This window comes from Pinus tabuliformis, chromosome 3_2 (assembly GCF_031772625.1).
Source record: "Pinus tabuliformis cultivar Carrire ecotype Pingquan chromosome 3_2, CPIR1, whole genome shotgun sequence".
In the NCBI taxonomy this organism is placed as follows: Eukaryota; Viridiplantae; Streptophyta; class Pinopsida; order Pinales; family Pinaceae; genus Pinus; species Pinus tabuliformis.
The window spans coordinates 20,141,078-20,166,817 of record NC_142302.1 but is presented as its reverse complement, the minus strand read 5'-3'; the positions used below and the strand labels follow the sequence as shown (position 1 = coordinate 20,166,817).

The window sequence follows — 25,740 nt, the reverse complement described above, 5'->3', positions numbered from 1 at the left end:
AGAGAGGAGAAAGAGAGGAGAAGAGAGACTTGAGGAGAGCTTGGAGGAGTAGTGAAAGAGGAGCTTGGAGTAGTGAAGGAGGCAGAGCCATCTACAAGAGCTAAAGAGGTAAGTGCAGACCCCAGACTCACTCGTTTTTCTGTAATTGTTGTTTGTATTTTTTCTCCTCCCTCTCCTACTCTTTTCCATTCTTTCTTCTTGCTCATTTAATTGCAGGTTGTCCACCACCTATATTCATATTCCAAGATGGTGTTCTTTTGACTTCTATGCATCATTCCACTTTTGGTTTTCATGATGGCAAGGGGGAGTAGTAATAGAAGGGAAGAAGAATAAGAGGATAGTGGTCCCCATATGAGTGACCCAATGTATGATGAGGAAGAAGGGTTTGAAGAGGAAGGGGATGAACCTGAAGAGAACACTGAAAGACTAGAGGGGAAAGCTGCATTGATACCCTTGTGGAACTATGTGACCAAACTTGAAGGCGGAAAGGGTGGTGGAAGCTACGAGTTTTATTGCCCTCATGGTTATCATGGAGGAAAACCATATAGTGGTTCATAAACCCGTGTGAGGAGGCATCTTTGTGGAGTGTTGGACAGTGATGAAAAAAAGGGTATCACGAGGATACAAATTTGCCCAAACGTTTCAACTGAACAAAGAAGAAATTACATCCAAATAGAGGAGGTTGCACAACAAAAAGAAAGAAACAAAAAATTCAGTCTGAATCAAGTGCAACCTCTAGATTTGGTAGCTCATCTCCTCATGGTACTTTTGCAACCTTTGGAAGTAGAAGAATAATAGGGGATTTCCTGAATGTTGCTGGGAGGGATGATGTGGATGGAAAGATAGTCTGATTTCTTTGTGCTTACGGTGTACCATTCAATGTGCTTCGCTCTCCCTATTGGCATGATATGGTTAAGGCCATCAATGAAGCCCCAAAAGGGTACAAGAGCCCCAACTATGAGAAAGCTAAAACAATGTTACTAGAAAGAGAAAAAGAAAAGCTTCAAAGAGCTTTGACACGTTTTACAAATGAGTGGGTGGATTGTGGGGTATCCATTGTATCAGATGGGTGGACAAATATTAGAAACCAACATTTGATAAATGTTCTTGGTGTTTCTGCTAATGGTGCAGTATTTATTACATGTCATGACTCCTCCGTCAATGCAACTTCCCAAAACATTGCAGATCTCCTATTGCAATCAATCAAAGATGTTGGTCCTAATAATGTGGTTCAAATGATCACTGATAATGTAGCAAATTGTAAGGCAATAGGAAAAATTATTGAGCGTATTCATCCACACATCTTTTTGTCTGGGTGCTTGGTGCACACATTGAACCTTTTGATGCATGATACTGTGAAGCATAAAGAATGTGGATGGATTATTGAGCTTTACAAGAGAGGGAAGCAACTCAATAAATACATCACAGGGCATACAAGGGTAAACTACTTTTATGGCACTTACTCCAAGTCACAATTGCTTAAACTTGCAAAAACAAGATTTGCAAGTTATTACATCACCTTTAGATGGCTAGTGAAGGTGAGACAAGCTTTAACTAATATGGTGACCCCTGAATCATGGGAGGAAATTAACACTGATAGAGATGGGGCTAATGTAGCCAAGGAAACTATTCTTGACATGTTCTTTTGGTCATAGATTAAATATATTTTGCAATTTACCAAACCAATTTATTACATGATCAAGTTTGCAGATTTAGATCGACCAATAATTGGGGAGGTGTATGAGTAAATGGATAGCATGTTGGGGCAGATTAAAAACATTGTTGAGCCTAGAGATATCACGTTGTACAATTATATTTGTGCAGAGGTGGAAAAACAATGGGATATGCTAAACGTTCCATTGCATGCTTTAGCGCATGTTCTGACACCTAAATACTATCATCCATCATGGCTTTCAACACCAACACCTACTTGGGGGGGGGAGTAGGAGAAAACCACACCTAGATCCAAAGGTTCTATCTGGTTATATGAAAGCATTGGATAAATTAGTCCCTGATGAGGAGGAGGCTGCCATGGTACGGAAACAATTGAGCAACTATACGCTTAGCACTGGTCCATTTGGGAGCATGCATGCAAATAGAGTGATAAAATTTTTCTTCTCTTGAGTGGTGGAACATGCATGGAGGTGCTACTCCACTTCTACAGACTTTAGCGTTGTGGGTGCTATCACAGGTGGTAAACACTTCTTTTGCAGAGAGGTGTTGGAGCTCTTATTCTTTCATCCACAGTGTTAAAAGGAATAGGTTAAATTTAGATCGGGCAGAGAGCTTGGTTTATGTTCACTACAACTTGCGATTGTTGTCCCATTACTATGATGATGCAAAGTCTAATAAAGACCTTAAGGTTTGGGACAAAAATCCAGAGGAGCCCAATTCAGAGGATGGAGTGTTGCAATTAGAGCTATGTTGCACGAAACTTCAAAGAGCCGGGCGTTTTGAGCCGTCCTCGTACTCCAAACTCCGAAACTTGGCTGAAACTCGACCATCATGTAGTCATCTATTAGAGTTAATATATACTTGTTTTTCCTTTTAAATTGTCATCTATGGGTCTTATTCCCTTTTTTCTTGCAAGATAATGTGTTATTTACTTATATATATATATATGTATGTATGTATATTTTATATACATATATGACGTTTTGACCGACGTTTCCATTTTTGGGAGGTGACGTTTCTAAACGTTCTCGTTTCGGAAACTCCGAAACGTTTCAACGTTTCTTGCAACTTAGGATTAGAGCAATTGGAGGATGCTCTTATCCAGGATGATGATGATTGAGTTGAGATGCCACCCCCATCTGGTCCCTTGGTTTTCAGGTTCCATGCTTCAACACCAACAGCAGGGGCTTCATCTTCATCAGTTCCACAGTCACTACCACAACTTCTAGAGCCACCATCTTCTTCATTGCCACCACGTGGAGGCTCACGTCCTATTCGTGGTGGAAGGAGGAGAGATTAGTAGATATATTCATAGTTTACTACTTTTGTCATAGATTAGACTTGTAGGCTTGTTGTGAATTTGAACTTTTTTGTCTTACTCTTCCTAGTTCAGTGTGTACTTGAGTCTTGGTGGTGGCCAAGTGGCCTATTTTGTAAACATTATTATTTGAATTTTGGACATGACTAATGTTGACAGTTGCTCACTTGCTAGATAAGTTACTTGAATGTTTGATGATTTTATCTTCTAAATGTTTTATGTTTTATAATATGCTTAAAAATTTGATGTATGTTTGTAATTGCTAGAATCTAGATGGTTGATGCTCGAATAATTAATCATTGATGTACAATGGAATCATGGATGCCATATCTATCTTGATTTATGTAAAAATATGCATGTTTTCATGTCTTCTACAACTAATTTGGTATTTGGGATGTTTTTATTGAACATAAATGCAACACACACACACACACACACACACACATATATAGTAGATGTTTCCGAGAAGCTTTGCTTCCTAGATTTTTGGGCAATGACGCTTCCGCGTCCTCGCTTCGTGCAACATTGGTCTGAATTGTTCCAAGTATTCTTCGACCTCTTGCCTGACCTGATTCCTACGTTTGGCTTCAGTGAGTGAGCCAACTGATGGGATCTTGTGCGATTTCACCATGAAATCCATGCTGTTGTACAATCGTGCATATGAGGCCTGAATATTGGCGATGAATGAGGCGAGTTGTTTGTTTCTTTGAATGATCATCCACACTTGTGCTTTCTCCAACTCTACCTGTTGCCTTGTTTTCTTCGCCAATTCAGATGATGCCCCTTTGTATTGTATTGACCACTCATGCATGACAACGATGGATATATGGACAACCTTGAGAGCTTTAGCATTATCCTTACACTTCTATTGCATGCCATGCAAGCGAACAACTGCTTTATGCATGGTAACAAGCTCTTCATACAGGCTCCGCATGGTTTCTCTCAATGTTGATACTTCACCAAGTATGGCCGCCTTAAGTTCTTCCAGATATACTTGCGCGGGAGTTGTGTTCTGGATCTCTGCTCGGAGCTGTTTGTTGGAAAATGTAGCTAGGTTTTGTCTTCATTAATGTATTTGAGTCATCATAAAATGTACTTGTCAAAAGAATAAAAAAGTATTTTTATTATTGTATCAATGACTTATTAAAGCATGGGTTTCATGCTTGGATCATCATAATGTTAGTCAAAGTCCCCGTTGTGGACTCCTAGGATTAATATTGAGTTTATAGAGTCATTGTACATTCAAAAAAACTCTTCTTTGGCTTTTGAATCATGTAAAAAGGTTTACAATTGAGTCAAATATAATTTATGTAACCTCCACACCAAGTCAGCCTAGAAGAGATCAAGTCAGCCTAAGGACACCAATTCAACCTCACTTGGAGCCTATAAATAGAAGGAAGTCGAATTCATTTGGAGCATCTCATCTCAAGCTAGTTCGATATCCCTAAGGAAGTTGGAGAAGTGCGAAGTGGGTCTAAGGAAGCAAAAGGAAGTGCGAGTTGGGTCAAGTCTAAGGAGAAGAAGAAAATTGAAATTTTGGAGCCTCTCTCTCTCTGTTTCGTGCCCTAGTTTGGGAGATCGAAGTCTTCCAAGTTTTGTTGCTGCCTGATGCTGGAAGTTGCTGCATAGTCGAAGTTGTTGGGAAGGAAGTGCTGCTGGAAAGGGGTCGAAGATCTGGGAGGTTGACTTGGTGTGGAGGGTGTAGGAATTTACAGGGTAAGTTCCTCAGACAGAACACCAAAGGACACCGCTCACAAACAGATCATAGATCAATACACCAGTATTGTTGACGTGGTTAAAACCCTCAAAGAGGGAAACAGTCCACGACCTGAGCCAACGCGGCCACTTCAGGCATCTTATTAATAAAATAATGAAAATTTCCTTAAGCTTCTCTCATGAACGGTTACCCTACAAATGACTCTCCATGCTCTTTAAATAGAGATCATAGACCAATCGGGTGTTAAGCCACGGATAAAGTGTTGGTAATACCGAGGAGAGAATGAATTGTTGGATCACTACATATCGTGACTGTTGGATTGTAAGTTACAAAAGTACATAGTAAAGAAACACACTTTACCTAACTCTACACTAGACCAACTTATACTTAACTATTTCCTATGTGTCGGAATATCCTAACAGAGGGAAGGTTTGGTCTTTGTCTAAGGTGAAGAGTCTCAAAGAATACTATTGATATTGAAAGGAAGAGAATTTTTGACTGGGTTTTCCCCTCGAGGGGAGTTTTGCCCTGACATAGTGCCTACATCTTGTGTCTCTTGTCTTGTGATCTTCATACACACATAATATGGTAATTGCTTGATGAAAGATAAGATAATAAAGAAGTAAAAGAAGCCAACATAACTCACAAGTAATTATCAAGTAAGAGGAAATCAAATCCTAATCTATTTGCATTGATTTCCTAACATGGTATCAGAGCTAAGGTCAGGAAAAGTTGAAGACCACTTTGTTGGCATGGATTCTCTATCTTTGATGAACTACATAAGAATGGGTATCAACTTTGCTGGACGCTGGATCAAGAAGGTCATCCATTACTTATTCAACAAGGTCAAAAGTCAAGGATTCTTGGCTGCTCTTACAGGTTCTTTTAATGATGACAATGCATGGATCATTGATAATGGAGCATCAAGACACATGACAGCAGAAAATAAACAACTTCATATACTATCAAAGGAGCCATCTTCTCATGCAGTGGAATTGGGTGACAACAAAAGCTATGCTGTTAGAGGCCTGGGATCAACATTGTTGAAGCTGGAAAATGGATCGAAGCTGCACCTCAACAACATTCTATATGTTCCAGGTTTGAAAAAGAATTTGCTTTCTATTTCTTGTTTAGAAGATAAAGGGGAAAGAGTTTCTTTTGTTGATGGAAAAGTATTGGTTTGGGGAAAAGACTCTAGCATTGATAAAGCTAGGGTTATTGGAGTTCGTGAAGGAAGCCTTTATAGAGTCATTACACCACCTCCTCAAGCTTTGGTTCATATGGAAATCAATCCCATTGAGCTATGGCATAGGAGGTATGGTCATCTACATTATAAGGTCATCCCTACTCTTAGTCAATTGGTTCATGGTATCCCCAATATGAAGTTAGATCATGAAGGTGTGTGCAAGGGATGCTCTTTGGGAAAACATACAAGAAAGCCATTTCCGAATAGTGAAACTAGGTCTAAAGAGATATTAGACCTCATCCATTCTGATGTGTGTGGGCCCATGTCTGACAAATCACTTGGAGGTCATCTCTACTATGTAACATTCATTGATGACCATTCTAGAAAGACATGGCTCTACCTTCTCAAAACAAAAGATGAAGTATTTGATAAGTTCAAGGAGTTTAGGTCCAAAGTGGAAACCCTAACCGAAAGAAAGATAAAAACTCTAAGGTCTGACAATGGTGGGGAATACACTTCTAAGGAATTGATTGCATATTGTAAGGAAGTAGGTATTAAGAGGGAGCTCATTGTTCCCTATTATCCTGAACAAAATGGATTGGCCAAAAGGAAGAATAGGTCAATTGAAGAAGGCATTCGAACTATGCTCCTTGATCAAGACCTACCAAAATTCTTATGGGGAGAAGCAACAATGACAGTGGTGCACATTCAAAATAGAAGTTCTCATAAAAGTCTTAATAATACAACACCCGAAGAGTTATTCACAGGAAAGAAGCCGAGTGTGGTTCACCTCCGAATATTTGGAAGTCCAGCATACATCCATGTTCCAAAGGAAAAGGGAAATAAGTTGGACTCTACAAGTATCAAGGGAATATTCGTTGGATATAGTCTCTCAAAAGCATATAGAATCTGCATTAAGGAAGGAAGACATATTGAAGTAAGCAGGGATGTCATATTTGATGAAAATCAAGCATACAAGAAATCAAGGGATATTCTTATTGACTTTGATGATGAAGAAGTTCCCATATTTGAAGAAGAAGAAGTTCATCATGAAAACCCTACTACAAATCAAGAAGAAGAAGAAGGACCAAGTGAGCCTATTCAATCGGTGGTCATCCCAACCACAAGGAAAAGGCCAAATTGGTTAAAAGCTACATTAGAAGACGCTGAAGGACATGAAGTTGCAAAAGGAACCTTTAGGGAAAGTAAGAAACCAAAAAGATATTATGGTTATGTTGCATACATGACAAAGTTAATTGAAGTCGAACCATCTACATTCAAGGAAGCTGCTCATCAAGAGGTTTGGAAGAAAGCAATGCATGAAGAATATCAATCCATCATGAAGAATGGTGTTTGGGAAATCGTTCCTAGACCTAGTGACAAATTGGTTGTCACCTCCAAATGGATCTATAAGATCAAACATGCTGTTGATGGAAGTATAGACAAGTACAAAGTGAGATTCGTTGCAAGGGGTTTCTCTCAAAAGGAAGGAATTGATTATGAAGAAACCTTTGCTCCCACAACAAGGTACACTACCATTAGATCTTTGGTTTCATTGGCTGCTACAATGGGTTGGAATATCCATCAAATGGATGTGAAGACTGCATTTCTGAATGGGACCATTGATGAGGAAGTGTATATCGAACAACTCAAAGGCTTTGAAGTTAATAGCAGGGACTCTCATGTTTGCAGACTTAAGAAGGCCCTATATGGTTTGAAGCAAGCACCTAGGGCATGGTATGCAAGGATGGATGCATATCTACTTAGAATTGGGTTCGTGAAGAGTTTTGCTAATCCGAATCTCTACATCAAGGTCGTGAATAATGAGCCCGTCATTATTCTACTATATGTGGATGATCTATTCATCATAGGTGTGGAGCGAAGAATTCAAGAATGCAAGAAGATGTTGGCAGCTGAATTTGAAATGAAGGATCTAGGACTGATGCACTATTACTTGGGTCTAGAAGTATGGTAGAGACCTAGGGAGATATATTTGGGGTAAGGAAAGTACATCATCAAGTTGTTGCAAAAATTCAGGATGATGGATTCCAAGCCGATGACTACTCCTATGATCACCAATCTCAAGAAGTTGAGGGGCTCTGACTCTAGTCTCGTGGATCCTACCTCCTATCGACAATTGGTGGGTTCCCTAATGTATCTGGTAAATACTAGGCCAATTATATGTTTTGCAGTAAATATTCTTAGTCAGTTTTGGTTGGAGCCTCGTCATGATCACTGGATAACTGCCAAACATATATTGAGGTATCTTCATGGCACTATACATCACTGCCTAAAGTATGATAGTAAGGAAGTCAAGCTAATTGGCTTCATAGATTCTGACTGGGGTTGCAGTGAGACGATGGAAGAAGCACTACCGGAGGATGTTTTAATCTGGGAGTTGCTATGATCTCATGGATGAGTAGGAAGCAAGATCCTGTCGCTTTAAGTAGTGTTGAGGTAGAATATGTGGCTGCATGTGAAGTAGGAAAGGAGGTTGTTTGGTTAAGGAAGCTTCTGACAGATTTGTTTGAGAAGTCTTTGGGTCCTACTGTGATTAATTGTGACAATCAAAGTTGTATCAAGATGTTTGGAGATCCCGTGTTTCATGCTAGAACGAAGCATATCAACAATAAGTTCCACTTTATTAGGACCTTGGTGCAGGATGGGATCGTGAAGTTGGAGTATGTCTTGATAGATGAACATGTAGCAGACATACTAATAAAGGCTCTTCCTAATAAGAAGTTTGAATATCTAAGGAACCTGCTTGGTTTAGTAGATATTACTGATTGTATTGATGATAAGAAATTGGAAGAGATTTGTTGAGGCTTTGCGAGTGAAGCATTGCCTAGGAGGACATCTGGCCGACACTTTGTGTTGATGTCTAGGTCCCAAAGTAGGGAAGGTGGTGTGGGTCGTAGAGCTCTGACCATGGATATGCACCTAGGTGCTTGGGTTGGTGGTTAGCAAGTAAGCTTGATGGTACCTACAGAGGCTGAAAGCTTGAGTCCACCTTATTCCCACTTGGATAGATTGCCCTGGTTAGGAATCTAGTCCGTGGCATTGCGGTGCGTAAATTGATGCGAGACCAATGGATATGTTGCCTTGGTCAGGAATCTAGTCCATGGCATTGCGGTGCCTAAATTGATGCAAGACCAATGGATATGTTGCCTTGGTTAGTAATCTAGTCCATGGCATTGCGGTGCCTGAAGTTCTTCATTGTTCACATAGTTTGAGATCTTCCAATGTATTTGTATATTATGAATAATTCCCTAGTTAAGAGGGAGTGTTGAAAAATGTAATGAGGTTCGGTCTTCATTAATGTATTCGAGTCATCATAGAATGTATTTGTCAAAAGAATAATTTTTATTTTTATTATTGTATCAATGACTTATTAAAGCATGGGTTTCATGTTTGAGTCATCATTATATTAGTCAAAGTCCCCATAGTCAAAAGTCATTGTACATTCAAAGAGACCCTTCTTGGGCTTTTGAATCATGTAAAAAGGTTTACTATTGAGTCAAATATAATTTATGTAACCTCCACATCGAGTCGACCGAGAAGAGATCAAGTTGGCCCAAGGACACCAATTCAATCTCATTTGGAGCCTATAAATAGAAGGAAGTCGAATTCATTTGGAGCATCTCATCTCAAGCTAGTTCGATATCCCTAAGGAAGCTGGAGAAGTGCGAAGTGGGTCTAAGGAAGCAAAAGGAAGTGCGAGTTGGGTCAAATCGAAGGAGAAGAAAATTGAAATTTTGGAGCCTTTCTCTCTCTGTTTTGTGCCCTAGTTTGGGAGATCGAAGTCTTCCAAGTTTTGCTGCTACCTGATGCCGGAAGCTGCTGCATAGTCGAAGTTGTTGGGAAGGAAGTGCTGTTGGAAAGGGGTCAAAGATCTAGGAGGCTGACTTGGTGTGGAGGGAAGGTTTGGTCTTTGTCTAGGGTGAAGAGTCTCAAAGAATACTATTGAAAGGAAGATAATTTTTGACTGGGTTTTCCCCTTGAGGGGAGTTTTGCCCTGGCATAGTGCCTACATTTGTGTCTCTTGTCTTGTGATCTTCATACACACAATATGGTAATTGCTTGATGAAAGATAAGATAATAAAGAAGTAAAAGAAGCCAACATAAATCACAGGTAATTATCAAGTAAGAGGAAATCAAATCTTAATCTATTTGCATTGATTTCTCAACACTGTTCAACTTCTTGCCTCGCAGCCTATAAGTTCTTTGCTAACTGTTTGTTCTCGATCATCAGATACTCCGTGTTTGACTTTACAGCACTTGTGAAGACCAAGTTGGCTGTAGCAATGGCATTTGGATTCCTTCTAGTGTCTGTCACAATCATCGTTTCTCTGATGAATGCAGGAGATGCGAGATCGTCCGAAAAATGCTTATTCCTTGCTTGTACAATCTTCTTCTGAAGCTTGTCATAAGTCAGATTGTACTTGTCCATGATCGGACCTTCATCAAGAGGAACAATTTCCTCTTCCTCACTTGGGGCTTGCTCCGTTGTCGAAGGAAAGGGAGACTGAATGGTGACCTGTTGAGTGCTCGACATCATATCAACATTTTGATTCAATGGAATTGGTTCCACCTCCATGTCTTGAATCACAATTAACTCGTCAATTTCATGAGTGAGCTCTTTGTCCTGCAACTGTTCTTTCTCCTCTCTTGGTAGCCGGTTCTGCTCTTGTTCCTCAGTTTGTTTCCGTGCTTCTTCTTCTTCTTTTGTTCTCTGCTTTTCTTCTTCTTCTTCTTGTCTTTTCCTTTCTTCTTCCAATCTCCTCTGCTCTTGTTCTTCCCTCTACTTCATCTCTTCCTCCTGCTTCCTTTGTTTCCTCCTCTTCTTTGCTGCTATGGCCGCTTTCAGGATGATTGGATCCGTTATAATCTTGTGGCTCTGCTCTGGCACTCGACTATGCGCAACTTTCCTCTTGCCCTTTTTTGCGCACTGGGTTGCGCCTTTCCGCTTCCTACTGCTTCCCTTGTTTCCTCCTCTTCTCTGCTACTATGGCCGCTTTCAGGATGACTGGATCTGCTATAATCTTGCGGCTCTGCTCTTGCACTGGACTGTGCGCAATTTTCCTCTTGCCCTTTTTCGCGCACTAGGTTGCGCCTTTTCGCTAGCACTGCCTCTGGATCGACTTCCTTTTGCGGAGTAACCTGTGATGTTCCAACAAAGTTGACTAGTTTGTGGGACTTGGAGGCATTATAAAAATTCTTCATCGCTTCCTCCTCGGGTCTGTGAAATGACCCGCTTGATAACTGAAAATGAATCCTTGCACAATGGTCTTTACAAACATTCCTAGGATCGTACGGATTGAAGTCCAAATGACTGAATGCAAATTTCTCTATTTCCTTGCCTTCGGTGTCTGCGACTTTCAAATTCTTGATTTCGTACAATCTAATCTGCAAAGGAAGAGCGGGCCAAGGTTTTTTCTTCTTCCTGTGCAGAACTGCTGATAACCCTGTGGAAAGATGGTAAGCAACTTCTTGCATGACCAACTTATTGGTGGCATACCTCGGTAGAAGATGTGGCGACTTCTGTCTGCCAAACACTTTGAGGAAAGTGCCATCCGGTGAGGCAAACCAATCTGCTATTTCTGACACTGCTTCCATTGCCCCACGTGACATGCAAGGTGGATCTTCCTCAAAGATCAACTTGTATAATGGAATGAGGAAGTGATCAATTAGCTTTTCCATTACTCCTTTGTGGCTGCACTCTGAAAGCAACTTGTAGTAAATGTGCACGATAGACTCTCTTCGTGTCCAGGTCCAATTCATGCCAAGAAATGAATTGTGAGCACATATTGCATCCAGCAGGTAGGCAAACATGTAAAATCTAGCTTGCTTGCCCTTGGGAGGATTCTGGGCATTAGCTACATGGATCTTTAGTTGTTGAGCCAACAAGTTTGACTAGTTGAATGGTTTTCCTTCATTCACAATCTGGTTCAACAAGAATTCCCACCCTTCGGGGAAGGTCTCAGTACTCTGTTGACCATAGATCCTGCAACATAGAACTATCAAGTATTGATAAGCCTTCCTGAGAGATTTTGTCTTGTAGGTGTTGGTGGGTGTTTGATAGAACTTTGCTGGCTCTTTCACCCAACCTTTGACAACCTCCTTTGTGCTCAAGTAGTTGGTGGTTGCATAGAAGTAAGAATCCATGAGCGATTCTGGCTCCGGCAAATGGTACATGAGATGGTAATCTGGTGCCAAAAAAGAGGCAATCCTTTGTCCGCTGACACTGTTAAGAGTCATAGTCTTGGAATCTATGTGAGAAATTATCTAGCTGACAACATCTGCACATGGGAAAGCCGAGTACCTGCATGCAACCTTGTGTAACCCTAACCTTTGGACATTGATATACACCTACCGGTCTTCAAGATCTGCTTTGAAGCTTCTTGTTGAGAATGCCTCATTCACTTTATGCCATGTGATGTCTGATTCTTTCTCTATAAATAGTTGAGTATCTACAAAAACTGGCAAGTTCATTGGAGTACTCTCAATTGCCTCCTCGGTGCTGCTTTTTGTAGTGTCCTTTGAAGCAGATCTCTTTGGTGCCATGATGACAGTAACTGATGAAGAGAAGTGCTCAAAAATTGCAATACTTGTAGGAGGAAAATGCACTCATGGCAAACATGAATTAACTTCAGCAAAATGACTCACAAAGTAATATCAAAGCAACAATAACAAGATCGATGGGAAAAATTGCGCAAATCTTGTGTTGAGGGAAGGAACTGGCTCCAAGAACTGCGCATTGTGCAGTCTTAGCAGCCAGGGGAGTAGCTTGAGGCTTGAGACTGCACAATGCGTAGTCTCAGCTTGGGCAGACTGAGGGAGAGACTGCACATTGCGCAGTCTCAGTGGCCAAGGGTGAGGCTTGAGCCCTGGAACTGCGTAATTCGCAGTTGGGCTAGCCAGGTACTGCGCATTGCACAGTCTCAGAGGCCAAGCTTGAAGCTTGAGCCTTGGACTTGTGCAATGCCCAGTTGAGCAAGGCAATTGTTGGCCAAGTGAAGGGCAGATTTGCCCGGAAAGAGGATGGGAAAGTGGCAGATCTGAGTGATAGTGCAAGTTAGAGTGTATATCTAACTAAGGCAAGATAGATTAGTGAAGATTAAGTGCAGAAGATCAACATGCAAAAGGAAAAACAAACATGCATAGGGAGTCGCCAAAATGACGACCACTAATGGGCAAAAACAAGAAAGCTGATGCGACACTTGTAAAAGGCGAACGACGGATTGAACCAACACTTGTACAAGCTAATATAAGTTAAAACGCCAACAACCATGAAAAGAAACAAGCAAAACAACACTCACAAAAGCGAAACGACAAAAAGCGACAGAAAAAGCGACAAAAGACGACAAAAGCAACTCACTTGGAAAAGCGTCGCAAACTCCACCAAAGGCTCCTTGATCTCCTTGGGAAGGCTAGAGCTCCAAGATCGAATGTGCAAATGAGCTCTAGGGGCATCTATTATATAGATCTAGGATGGTTAGGGTTTATGACGCGCATGTTTAAAATCAAGGAAAAATCGACACTTGGCGAAAAGTCCAAAAATAGCAACTTGTGTCATCCTTCAGGAAACTAATTATCCACTCCCTATTTTCTAGGGATTGCCTTTTGCTTTTTGCTTTTTTGGGAAAAACGACCATTCATACTATCAAGAAGGATTGCGCAAATTCCCAACCACTGGGCAACTCTTTGACTCAGTGAATTGCACAGTTTTTGAGCTCAAGGGAAGCTTTGCATAGTTTCTGAGCTTAAGGCTAGGCTGTCTCCTAGAATTGCGCAATTTCTGAGCTCAAGGCTGGCTTGCCTGTTTGGATTGTGCAATTCAGATCCTCAAGGCTGGCCTGCCTTCCAAGATTGCGCAGTTTCTAGAGGGAAGACCGACAATGTTGCAAAGTCAAGTCAAGAGATAGCTTGTGTCTGAAAGGTATCAAACCGGGATCAAAACAACACATCACAAGCAAAGCACGGAAAGATAAGTCTTTAACATAACATGAATACTTGACTACAGTAAATGATAAGCTCCCGTGGACAGAAGGGAGGCTCCAAAATCAAAGAATGGGCAATATTTCGGAGGGTGGTTGTAATGGCTACAACACTTTGATATCTTCATCTCGTAGAGCTCGGTTCTTAATGATATCACTTCTCTTGAAGTACTCACGGAGAATAATTCTACCAGTTTGTCATAGATGTCTTTTGACTTCTCCAATTTTTCTACATAGGGGATGAGAGAGTCCTTGATTGATTCTATAAGAATTCTTTGAGCCCTTATTTCCCCCTTCATGTATTTTGCTAGAGCTTGAACTTCTTCCTTTCGAGGTTCGACAATTAAACCCTTAACACGATCAATGGCTTCATTTTCTATGAGGATTAAATCTGTCCTCTTCTTCCATCCAAGATAGTTTGTTGACCCAACCAATTTGTTGCTTTCCTTGCAAAATGAAATCATTTTGATAGATTTAGATATGGACATAAAAATACTTGCTTGTGAAGATACTCCTTAATGACAATATCTTCAACTTAATGCCTCCTTGATTTTGATGTTGATGTCGATAATAGAAGATGTCTTCTTTCAAAAGTGATCCTAGGCTCTTAGAGAATATCACCTTGATTTCTCGGTGATGATGACAATATCTTCTCCTTGCTTTTCTTTGATGTAGAGGCTTCAAGATGCTCCAATGTGAAGTCCTTCTTTGAGATGAGAAAGAGTCCTTGAGATCTTCTTTGTGATGATGATTGAGGAATGTATGAGCTTCTCAAGAATGCTTCAAATGTAGAACCCTTCTTCGGATGAGCTAGGGTTTTGAGGTCTTCTTTTTTCGAGATGCGATGATCCTTGAGATGAATGGTCCTTTTTGATGATTGATGCTCTTGATGATCCTCTTGTGCTTCGGCCTTTAAGTGTTCTTCTTTAAGCTGTCTTTCCTTGTCTTGCCATCGTAGCTCTAATACAGTGTTGAGAAATCTAGGGTAGTTAGATTGTGTGATTTCTCTTGCTTTGATAACTGATTGTGATGTATTTTTGCTCATCTTAGTTAGATTCTTCTTCAACTTAATTATTATTGTGTTCTTTTCATCAAACAACTACCAAACCATAAAGAACAGTGAGATAAGAGGACACAAGATATAGGCAATCAGCTAAGGCCAAAACCTCTCTAGTTGAGAGGAAAACCCACAAGAATTCTTCTCTTCTTATAGAATCTTCAATTGACGAATTCCAAGGCCTATGACCCTTGACCAAGACCCTCCAAGACCAAGTCCCTTGACGAGCTTTCCTTCTAGCAGTTTCTCAACAACTCCTGCAATTTCGACTTCAAGTAAATTCTTCTACCCAACAAATTCTTCTGCAACTTCGACCCCTCCAGCAAATTCTTCTGCAACTTTGTCCACAAATTCTACTGCAACTTCGAACTTTCTAGCAGATTCACAACTTCGACCTAGTTGGAACTTCATAGCTTCGATACAGCTTCACAGTTTCGACCTAGATTTAGCTTCATAGCTTTGATGCAACTTCAAAATTTCGTTTTGCCCAGTAACTGTAGAAACCTTGACACAAGAGAGAGAGGCCCAAAACTTCGATCTTGTTATTCTTCTTCTTCTTCTTCGTCCTTTTTCAACTTCTATCTCAAGGAGATCGAACTTGCTTGAGAGTGTGTCCAAATGAGGTCGAGTTCCTTCTTATATATAGCCTTTTGAGGGGTACAAATTGCTATCTTTAGGCCGACTTGTCCCTTCGTGTAGGCTGACTTGATCTTTGCGCCATGACGAGATCTTGGAGGATCTTTTGACTCTACTTTGACTTAAATAAATTTTCTTTACAATATGTAACATGCCCAAGAAGGGTCTTTCATACATGACAATGACTCAATTGACTTGTAGACTAAATAACAAGCCCTAGAAGCTCTCAATGGGAGCTCGACTTACAAAATAAATTTCTCTTGAGCGTGAAACCCATACCTCAAGAATAACAATAATAAATTTATTTTTCTCTTTACATTAAATATATAAAATCATGACTACACACGTCATTATGAATACCAAACCTAGTTACATATTTCAATAGGTAAGACTTTGGGACAACAAAGATGAAGAGATGTGGTGGTGAGCCGCTGACAGCTGTTTTATGGACTTCAAAAAGTGGTGCTATGGTGTCTTGGAAGAAGCTTTGGGAAATATTTTTGGAGTTTGGAGTGCCAGAAGAATGGAAGGTGGTTGTTCACAGACTTTACAAGAAAGTCACCGCTAAAGTATGGACCTAAGGATGACAAGTGTGGATGTCGACAGAGGGGTGAAACAAGGCTTCCCACTGTCATCTTCTTAGGATCGTATATTGACAGGATGGAAAAGTGGATAAACAGAAAAGGAAGGGGTGGATATAGCAGGAATCATAATTAAAATTCTGATGTATGTGGCTGATGTCATCCTAGCAGGAATCATAATTAAAATTCTGATGTATGTGGCTGATGTCATCCTAGCAGTGAGATTGCTAAGAAGCCTAAAAGAACACCTAACAATGTTGGAAAAATTCTGCACTGAAGTGGGCGTGGAATTCAACACAAGAAAGACCAAAGCAGTCATTTTCTTCCCTAAAAGATGAACAACACAACAATTATTAAATTCAAGAATGAACCATTAGAGATCATTCAAAGTTACAAGTATCCGGGCATTTATTTCAGCTAAAAGTTCAGGCGGGAGCAATGTTTGAGAAAGAGGCTCCAAGGAGGTTGAAAGGCAATATTCCTTCCACAGAACAGGTGCTGATCAACTTAGATATGTTACTGGAGAATGATGAGATTGCTGTTCTAGACACTTGTCATGCCAGTTCTACTCTATAGCTGTGAAATCTGGGAACCAAGCATGTCAAACTTTCAAAGAGCAGATGAGGAGAAATGGAGAAGTTACAAAAGCACATTGTAACCAGATTTCTGTGAATAAAATCTTTCATGCCCTATGAAATCGTTCTGGCAGAAACATGGCTCTACACAATAGAGTTGGAAGCAGTAAGAACACTGTTGCCATATGGGTAGGATATTGAAGGAATGGACAGCAAAAGGTTGCCCAGCCAAAGCAGCAAGCATCTAGAGGAGAAAAAACACTTAGGATGGCCAATGCAAAATCTGACTAGACTGTTGGGATATAAAGGAGGTGGAATGCTCCTTAGACAAGACAGCAATGGAGAACCACATTCAGGGTTGCTAGTTGCTACAGGAAGGAAAGATGGTGAAGAAAGGGACAAAAAATACAGCTATACTATATTTAACACATCAACACCAAGGAAGGAATAAGGACACAACACTACCTCACACTAAACACCCTGTGGAAGGAGAAATCCACCATGACACAGTTCCAAGCATTATCCCGCTGTCTGAGATGCTAGGCAGGTAGATGGAAAGAACCAAAGGAGTAATGGGATCAAGGGAACTGTATAGTTTCCAATCAGTGGAGGTAGAAACAGAGCAATACTTCTCCGATCTGTGGCTTATGATCAGATCAGAAGGGGGTCAGCCCTTGTGGGTGCATTGTGTGAGGCAACTCTTGAGGAAAGCTGGGTAGAAGAGATAGCGAGGAGGACAAGGATGATGTACCACATAACCAAAGATCTGAATGCTATGCACAATGGAAGCACAACCTAGCCCATGTGGCGAGACCCAGATGAGCCTTTGTCTTCACGAGGATGGGAAACTTTCCACCTTTGTAAGTTATATTTCAGACTTGTCCCTCATGCATTTTGTTTTTCTTTTTTTATTAGCATCTTATGGTTTCCTTGTCCTTGGTGGAGGTTTGCATAACAAATGTATAGCATTTCTGTCTCATAGGCCAATTTGGCTTCATGAATGCCTTCAAAGTTCAAATCAAATCTAATCTCTCTGTATGTGTGTGTGGGCATGTGCATGTAAAAGTTCATTCTAAGAGTATCTCTAGACTAAACCCAGATCCTAAAGTATTTGATCTCTTCAATTCTTTGTTGGGGATATGACCAGAAAAGAAGCTATGAAACAAGCCATGATGTTGTTGAAGATAGACGAGGATTACTAGTGGCATTAACATCAATAAACAGTTGTTGGCATCTGGAAATAACAGTCCATTGGTTGATTTCTTGGCACGAGTCATGTTGTAATGGTTTTGAACGTCCACAGGTCAAAATATTCATGAGAAGATGGATCAATATTTTCCCTCTGGACCAGAGCAGCTAGTAAAAAGAAGCTCTTCATGGTGCTTTTGGCTGTTTAAATGGTAAATGAAGGTGTAGTTGGTGTGTTTTTTGATTTGAGAAACTGGCAGAGTTGTATTTGGTAGAGGTAGAGCACATTCTGCTGTTCATTTATGTAAAATTCTGGATTCTATTCCAGAAATATGGTGATCCTTGCAATCATGTGAGCTTGTGTATCTATTATCAATTTCTTCCTAAGCAGAAAAACTTGGGTCGTAAGAGATGTCTTTAGACTTGTTAAATTTGAACTGTGCTTAATTCCTCTTATGAGGCTAGACATGATGACTTCATTTGTGTTTGTGACTAATTGATGGTTTCTGTTCTTCCAGCAATGGAGTTGAAATCAGGTCCTGAAGTTGTTTTTGATAGTTCTGTGTCTACAAAAAAATCATGCTCTGGGGCATCTGCAAGAGAATGGCGAAATTTCATGGTAACCACATTATTTAGGCAGGGTTCATGTAGGTAAACTAATTTTTGTCTTAATCATCCATGAGTTATTGGTATAGCAATGTTTGCTTCTTTTTGGTCAGCTTGTATTAAATACTAGTTGGAGTATTTTGTTTTTTATATATATCTTGAAAGGCTTATGTTTGCAACTCAAAGGCATCATTTAATTTAGTTTTTGTGGGAGGTAGGTTATAATATTCCCAGATTCATTCCTTCTATTCTGTAATTCATTTTTTGATTTACTAGAAAATTGAAAAAGGGGGCCTTTTTGCAGTGCCTGATCAATTAAATAAGGTAAAATAATTTCCATTTTGCTCAGGAAACAATGTGCCAGTGACCTAAAGTTGGTCAAACTCTTCTCTAACGAGAGTTGTGGTTTATTGTCATATAGCTTGCAAAAGTTATTTCAGCTGAATTTGTATATCTTAACAGGCAGTTTAAAACAGGCGTAAAGTTCAACCATGATCAATATTGCAAATAGGTGGAGATTTTGGTACTTCATTGAGGTACATACAACATTGGTATATTAATAATGGATGTTATTAAGTCAACTTGATGTATTGGAAAGGGAGAAATTATGAGAGAAGTTCAAATCATTTGTGATGACCAACATCTAGCGTTTTCCAATATTTAGGAAAACCAAAAGTCTTATTTGAGGCAATTTAGTTGATCTGTTTTGAAGCTTTATGGACTTTGTAAAAGCATAAAAATACTAGTTTCACTGTTGGACTTGGTCTACTCAAAATCAAGAGGAAAAGAAGAAATTAAAGATATATAGTTTTTTGGCAAAATCAATCTAAAATCAATCTTCCATAAGTATGAGATCGAAATGTTTTTCTTTTGGTTTCAAAATAAATAACATAATTTTATTACTGATTGAATCTTGCTGATTTAAAGAATCCCAAAACTTGCATCATAAAGAAAAGAGAGCAATCAAGTGACTGAATTCTCACTCTCACAGGTCTTGATAAATTGGATCAATAGTCTTCCATTAATCAGAGATGTCAAAATAGATTTGCAACAGTTTTAGATCAAACATGCCTTATGGAACCAAAGGGGTCTGAGATGAATTGTTGCTGATTCAGACCTTATTGACCTATGAGAGTGGCTTAACAGTAGCCTTGTAGACACAAATTGTATGAAGAGAGAAAGAAGTGAAGAATGTTTACAGAAGAAGAATGAAGAACATGAGTCCCTAATAATCTGCTCATTGTCTTGCTTTTGTATATATGCCCTGTTATCCCCAAAGGGTAACTACATTGAAGGCACCACCAATTGGTTTTCTCAGCTAGCTCAACCATGATGTATCAGATGACTTCACCATCTCTCAGATGGCAGAAGCAATGCAGTTCTCAAGTATAATTGGATGGTGTTATGATCTTGAGTGATTGTAAAAGTGGCCTTTACTGAAGTAGGGACTCAGCACACTTCATGGTCCCCTCAGTTTATTTGTTTGTCTTGTCATACTATCTAGGACATGGTTTTCTCATTGAAGAGTGTCTTCTCTCATTGTTAGGTTATGTTACCAGGCGGCTTTCTCAGGGTATTGTTCCATATCCCTCTCATACACAACACTTTTTCACTCATGCCCTACTCCTCTATTTCATTCATGAAAAAGGAGCTGACCTCATTCATGCTTGGCCTCCCAAGAGTCATCATTCAATGGTCAATGTAAACATTGAAAGCCTGATTCATTAAATTGGAAAGTTCCCATGGTTGTCTATAAAATATCTAAAGGGACAAGGAGGTGAAGAGCATGAATCAGGCTTGAGTCCACCTCATTATGTGGTTATCTCCTAGGCCTTGGCTTGTCTAAGTATATCTGAATGAAAAGGACACGTTGAATGAATCGAACACCAAATTAAATGAATTAGTGGCATATTAAATGATTCTGAAACATGGAAACTGAATGCTCCCAGCTCCATCTCAAGAAGGCTATTGAAATAATCCTAGCTTCAAAGCTAGATATAAAAACTATAAATGACCTATGCTTTATTTGACCTTGAAGGTCATGTCATGAGGGACTCACTTCCAGACCTCTTACCATAATTTTCCGAACTTTAGCATACCTTTGTAGCTTCTCAAGAAGCCGGATTTAACCGAAGAATTGACACATATGGATTGGTTGTTGATTGTCCTCTATAGTGTACTTAGGTAAACTAATAAACTTATTATGGCTGTGTTTGTAAGGAAGTCTCAAGAGGTTTACACCTTCTAACAAGTCATGAAGGGTTTTGCTGAGCATTCCAGATGGAAATTACATTGGATGCCACATCAGTTGCATTTGAGCCCCCAACTCAGCCCAACAAATAATGAAGAATTTGTGAGGTTGGAGAATTGTCCCAACTTTCAGTTACCATGTGAAATGATTAGATCCATATTTAATTGGGGAAAAAAGGATTCATTAGCCCATGACTTTGTTGATTTGGGGTAGCATCAGATGTGCTCTAGCCATGAAAATTGGTGGAGAGGCTAAAGCACATGAGATCTCCAAGACTCAGAAATGGTTTGGGCAGATGCTAACCTGTTTGGAAGATATTAAAATAATTAATATTTTTAATGGAGTTCCTAAGTCTAAACTTCGGAAAAATAAAATGTTAATGGGTATTAATATAAACACTGGGTTAGAAGGGCCCAAAAGTCATGGATCAAGCCAAATATAATTTTAGCCGTTGATTAGAGATTTAATCTCGGCTCTTGATGGACCAACGGAAAAAGTATAAGAAGAGGCTTGAGGGTTAGTTGGAGAACACACTGAGGGAGACCAGACAGTTCGATTTCTGGAGCAGGGTTAGCTGAGAAATTCGAACTAGTGGTCTGGAGAGCAGCAGGAGGCAGCAAGTACGGAACAGAGAGTCAAGAGCAGCACCAGAAGACCAACTCAGAGGTTGGAGAGGCAGACGCAAAGGCAGCATCAGACTGTGCAGTCACTGGAGGGCCTGTGTGAGTGATGTAGAGAGGCCCAGTGTTGACGCATAGAGGTAGGGGCTGATGCAGAGTGTCTGGGAGCTACGTAGAGGTCAGCCAGGCTGACGCTAAAGACTGGGAGAAGTGCTGGAGAATTTTGTCTTTGTTGGGTAAGCCAGTTTGGCACCCTGTTGTACTGAAGAATTGCTAAATAATAAAATCCTCCCTTGTTGCACCGGTTTTCCCACATTGGGTTTTTCCGAGGACTATTGTCTAAAATATCTGTGTCGATGTGTTGATTCTTGTGCATGTGCTTGTTTCTGTATTATGGTGTGATATCTGTATCAGAATTTATTTTAATGTTTATTGAAGGAATTTCATAAATAACTTATTGGAAAATAAGTAGGCAAAGTAAATCAGTTGTTGCAGTGATAGAATTTTCACATGGTATCAGAGCAAGTAATTAGAGACAGGAAGGGAAAATCAATTATGGGTCGAGACCATGATGTAGATGCATCTACGTTAAGAGACTTGCACAGATTTTCAGAAAATTGCACAAGAGAAAGTGATTTTGATTTCTCTATGTTGCCTTCCAGGTTGGAAGAAGAAGTGGCTTGTATGACTAGTTCTGCATCATCAGAGGTATGGTATATAGACAGTGGAGCCTCTTGGCATATGACGGGAATCCAGGAATCTTTCTCAGATTATCGGGAGGAGAAGATGAACTTTCAGATCACCATGGGGAACAAAGCAAAGTGTACTCCAGTAGGTAGGGGTACCATAGTTTTTCAAACAGAATCGGGAGAGCGGTTCCGTGCTACCAATGTGTTGCATGTACCAGGATTGGGGATGAACTTACTTTCCGTATCGCAACTTCAAGGCAAAGGCTATGATGTCTTCTTCATCAAGGAGAAAGTATACGTCAAACACCCGAGCTGGAAAAAGAAAGTGCAGATCGGGATCAGAAGTAGCAAGTTGTATAGACTACAACTAGAATCACCAATGGCACTAATAGGCAGTTATGGAGACAAATATTTGAACGAACTATGGCACAGAAGAATGGGACATTTGCACCATGGGGCTCTGAGAATTCTTAGGAGCATTGTAACAGGTGTTTTGGATCTTAGTACGGAACGAGATGATGTTTGCAGAGGATGTGCTCTAGGAAAGTATGCCAAAGCAGCATTTCCTAGAAGTAAAAACTGGGCCAAGAGTGTACTAGGATTGATACACTCAGATATCTGCAGACCTATGTCCACTAAAGCTCTTAGTGGTGCCGAGTACTTCCTTACCTTCATTGGTGACCACTCAAGGACAACTTGGATTTGTTTTCTGAAAACCAAGGACAAAGTTTTATGTCGATTCAAAGAGTTTAAGGCTTTGGTGGAGAATCTGACTGGGAAGAAAATAAAAGTTTTGTGCTTAGATAATGGTGGAGAGTATGTCGATAAGGACTTCACTGATTTTTGCGCTAAGGAGGGCATCAGAAGAGAGTGGACAACTCCTTACAATCCAGAGCAAAATGGAGTAGCAGAAAGGAAGAACAGGACTATTGTAGAAGCAGCTAGGGCCATGATGTATGATCAGGATATGCCAAAATTCCTGTGGGCGGAAGCATGCAACACAACAGTCTATGTTCAGAACAGGACTCCTCATCGGGCATTGGGCAAGATTACTCTAGAGAAAGTTTTCACAGGGAAAACACTTGAAGTCAGTCATTTCAGGATATTTGGGAGTTTAGCATATTGCCGCGTACTCGAGGAAAAAGCTGGATCAAACTGTGGAAAAAGGGTATCTAGTGGGATATAGCGAGAATGCTAAGGAATACAAAATCTATTTTCCAGGAGCAGGAAGGTAGTGGTTTGACGAGATGTGAAGTTCATGGAGGACAGGGCTTTCAGAAAATCTCGTGAAATGCCTTCCGAGGAGCAATCAAAAGAGGAGCCGTTGGTTAAACCTCTTCAACCAACGGAAGTAAAGAATTCTTCCTCGGGTCAGGAAGATTCACAGGATGAGGAAGAACTAACAGAAGCACCTGTTGGCAGAGGAAGAACTAGTAGGGAACTTCATCAAATTTTGCGAGATGCAGAGGACTTCATTGGTGCACCAAGAAATAATAAGGAGTGAAAACAACCAGATAGATATCAATCATTGGTAGCTCAGGATGGGGAGCCTGTCAGTTTCTAGGAGGCAGCTCAACATCAGGTTTGGCTAGATGCGATGGTAGAGGAGTACAACTCCATAATGGTGAACGATGTCTGGGAGGTAGTGCCAAGGTCTCAAGACAGATCAGTGGTAGGTTCGAGATGGATCTACAAGATCAAATACGCTGCAGACGACAGTGTAGAGAAATATAAAGCCAGGTTTGTGGCTAAAGGGTATGCTCAGAAGGAAGGAATTGACTACGAAGAGGCCTTCGCCCCGGTAGCCAGGTATACATCTATTAGAACCGTGATATCTCTTGTAGCACAAATGGGGTGGGAGATTCATCAGATGGATGTCAAAACGACATTTCTGAACGGGGTGATAGAAGAGGAGGTATACATTGAACAACCAGAGGGCTTTGAGACACATGAGAATAAGTCTCATGTATGCAGGTTGAAGAAAACCTTGTATAGGCTAAAACAAGCACCTAGAGCATGGTATGGTCGAATCGATGGCTACTTGCAGAAGATGGGATTTGTCAAGAGTGATGCAGATCCAAATCTCTGCTATCTGGTTGTAGAGAATGAGCTGCTAATCTTAGTATTGTATGTGGATGATCTCTTTTTGACAGGATCATTGAGGCTCATCGGGGACTACAAGAAGAATCTAGCTACAAAATTCGATATGAAGGATTTGGGACGAATGCATTATTTCCTAGGGTTGGAAGTTTGGCAGCAAAAGGGAGAGATCTTCCTTGGGCAAGGGAGATATGCTATAGAAATCCTGAAGAGATTCAGGATGGAGGACTGTAGACTCGTGGCTACTCAAATGATCACCAATTGGAAGAAGATTGATGCATCAGAAGACAAGGATGTTGATCCCAACTTGTACAGGCAACTCATAGGGTCCCTGATGTATCTGGTCAATACCAGGCCAAACATTTGCTATGCTGTCAACACCCTCAGTCAGGTCATAGTGGAACCGAAGAGGGTGCACTGGGCAGCAGCCAAACATGTTCTCAGGGATTTACAGGGAACAATCGATTATGGACTCTTGTACACGAGGAGTAAGGATATCAAATTGAGTGGATTTACTGATGCAGATTGGGTAGGAAGTTTAGTGGATCAGAAAAGTACCTTTGGGTACTGTTTCAACATTGGATCAGGAATGACCTCCAAGTGTTGTAGGAAACAGAAGTCCGTGGCTCTGAGCCCATGTGAGGCAGAATATATGGCGGCGAGCACAACTTCGTGTGAGGCCATATGGCTCAAAAAACTGCTTGTGAATCTATTCCGAAGAAAAATGGAGGCAGCTAGGATCATCTGCGATAATCAGAGTTGCATCAATCTCTCTAAGAATCTAGTGTTTCATGATCGGTCAAAGCATATTGATATCTGGTGTCACTTTGTCAGAGACTGTGTCCAACGAGGAACTGTACAGTTGAGCTACACTCATACAGGAGAACGGGTGGCAGACATCCTCACCAAGGTCCTTGGAAGAACAAAGTTTGATTATTTCAGGGAAAAGATGGGGATGGCAAAGAATTCATTTCAGTAGCAGAAATGGGGGTGATGTTGTAGTGTGATAGCAGTCAGCAGTAGCACGATGCAATGTGGTAGAGGGAGTTGCAGTGCAGATGCAGTGTTGGAAGAAAGGACCAACAACAGCATGGATGCAGAGGGAGCTGCCGTACAAATGCAACAATGGCAGTGGCAGGACCATGGGCAGCAGTACAGGATGTAGTAGTGCAGAGGATGTTGGGTAGGGAGGCCTAGCATCAGCACAGGGACCAATGCTGGATGATCAGGGTGATACTCAATGAGGAGTATTACTAGAGCACAGTCCTCGCTAAGAGGGAGTGTTGATTTGGGGTAACATCAGATGTGCTCTAGCCATGAAAATTGGTGGAGAGGCTGAAGCACATGAGATCTCCAAGACCTAGAAATGGTTTGGGCAGATTATAACCAGTTTGGAAGATATTAAAATAATTAATATTTTTAATGGAGTTCCTAAGTCTAAACTTAGGAAAAATAAAATATTAATGGGTATTAATATAAAAACTAGGTTAGAAGGGTCCAAAAGTCATGGATCAAGCCAAATCTAATCTTAGCCATTGATTAGAG

The 25,740-nt window shown here is 40.5% G+C and overlaps 1 protein-coding gene across 3 annotated transcripts in view; it reads left to right on the top strand.

The window, feature by feature from the left end:
• The window catches only part of LOC149179588 (uncharacterized), a 128,965-nt gene that overhangs the window by 38,517 nt on the left and 64,708 nt on the right, over positions 1–25,740 (top strand). Inside the window, exons 1-2 of one of the 3 annotated variants that reach the window (XM_089415725.1) lie at positions 18,448–18,548; positions 18,998–19,071. The exons of 1 other annotated variant lie outside the window; for it this stretch is intronic. In XM_089415725.1, coding sequence (XP_089271851.1) covers positions 19,027–19,071 — 45 coding nt within the window. In that variant the 5' untranslated portion in view covers positions 18,448–18,548; positions 18,998–19,026. Of the gene's footprint in view, positions 1–18,447; positions 18,549–18,997; positions 19,072–25,740 lie in introns of those variants that run through there. One more of the 3 variants, XM_089415724.1, reaches the window with a different exon arrangement.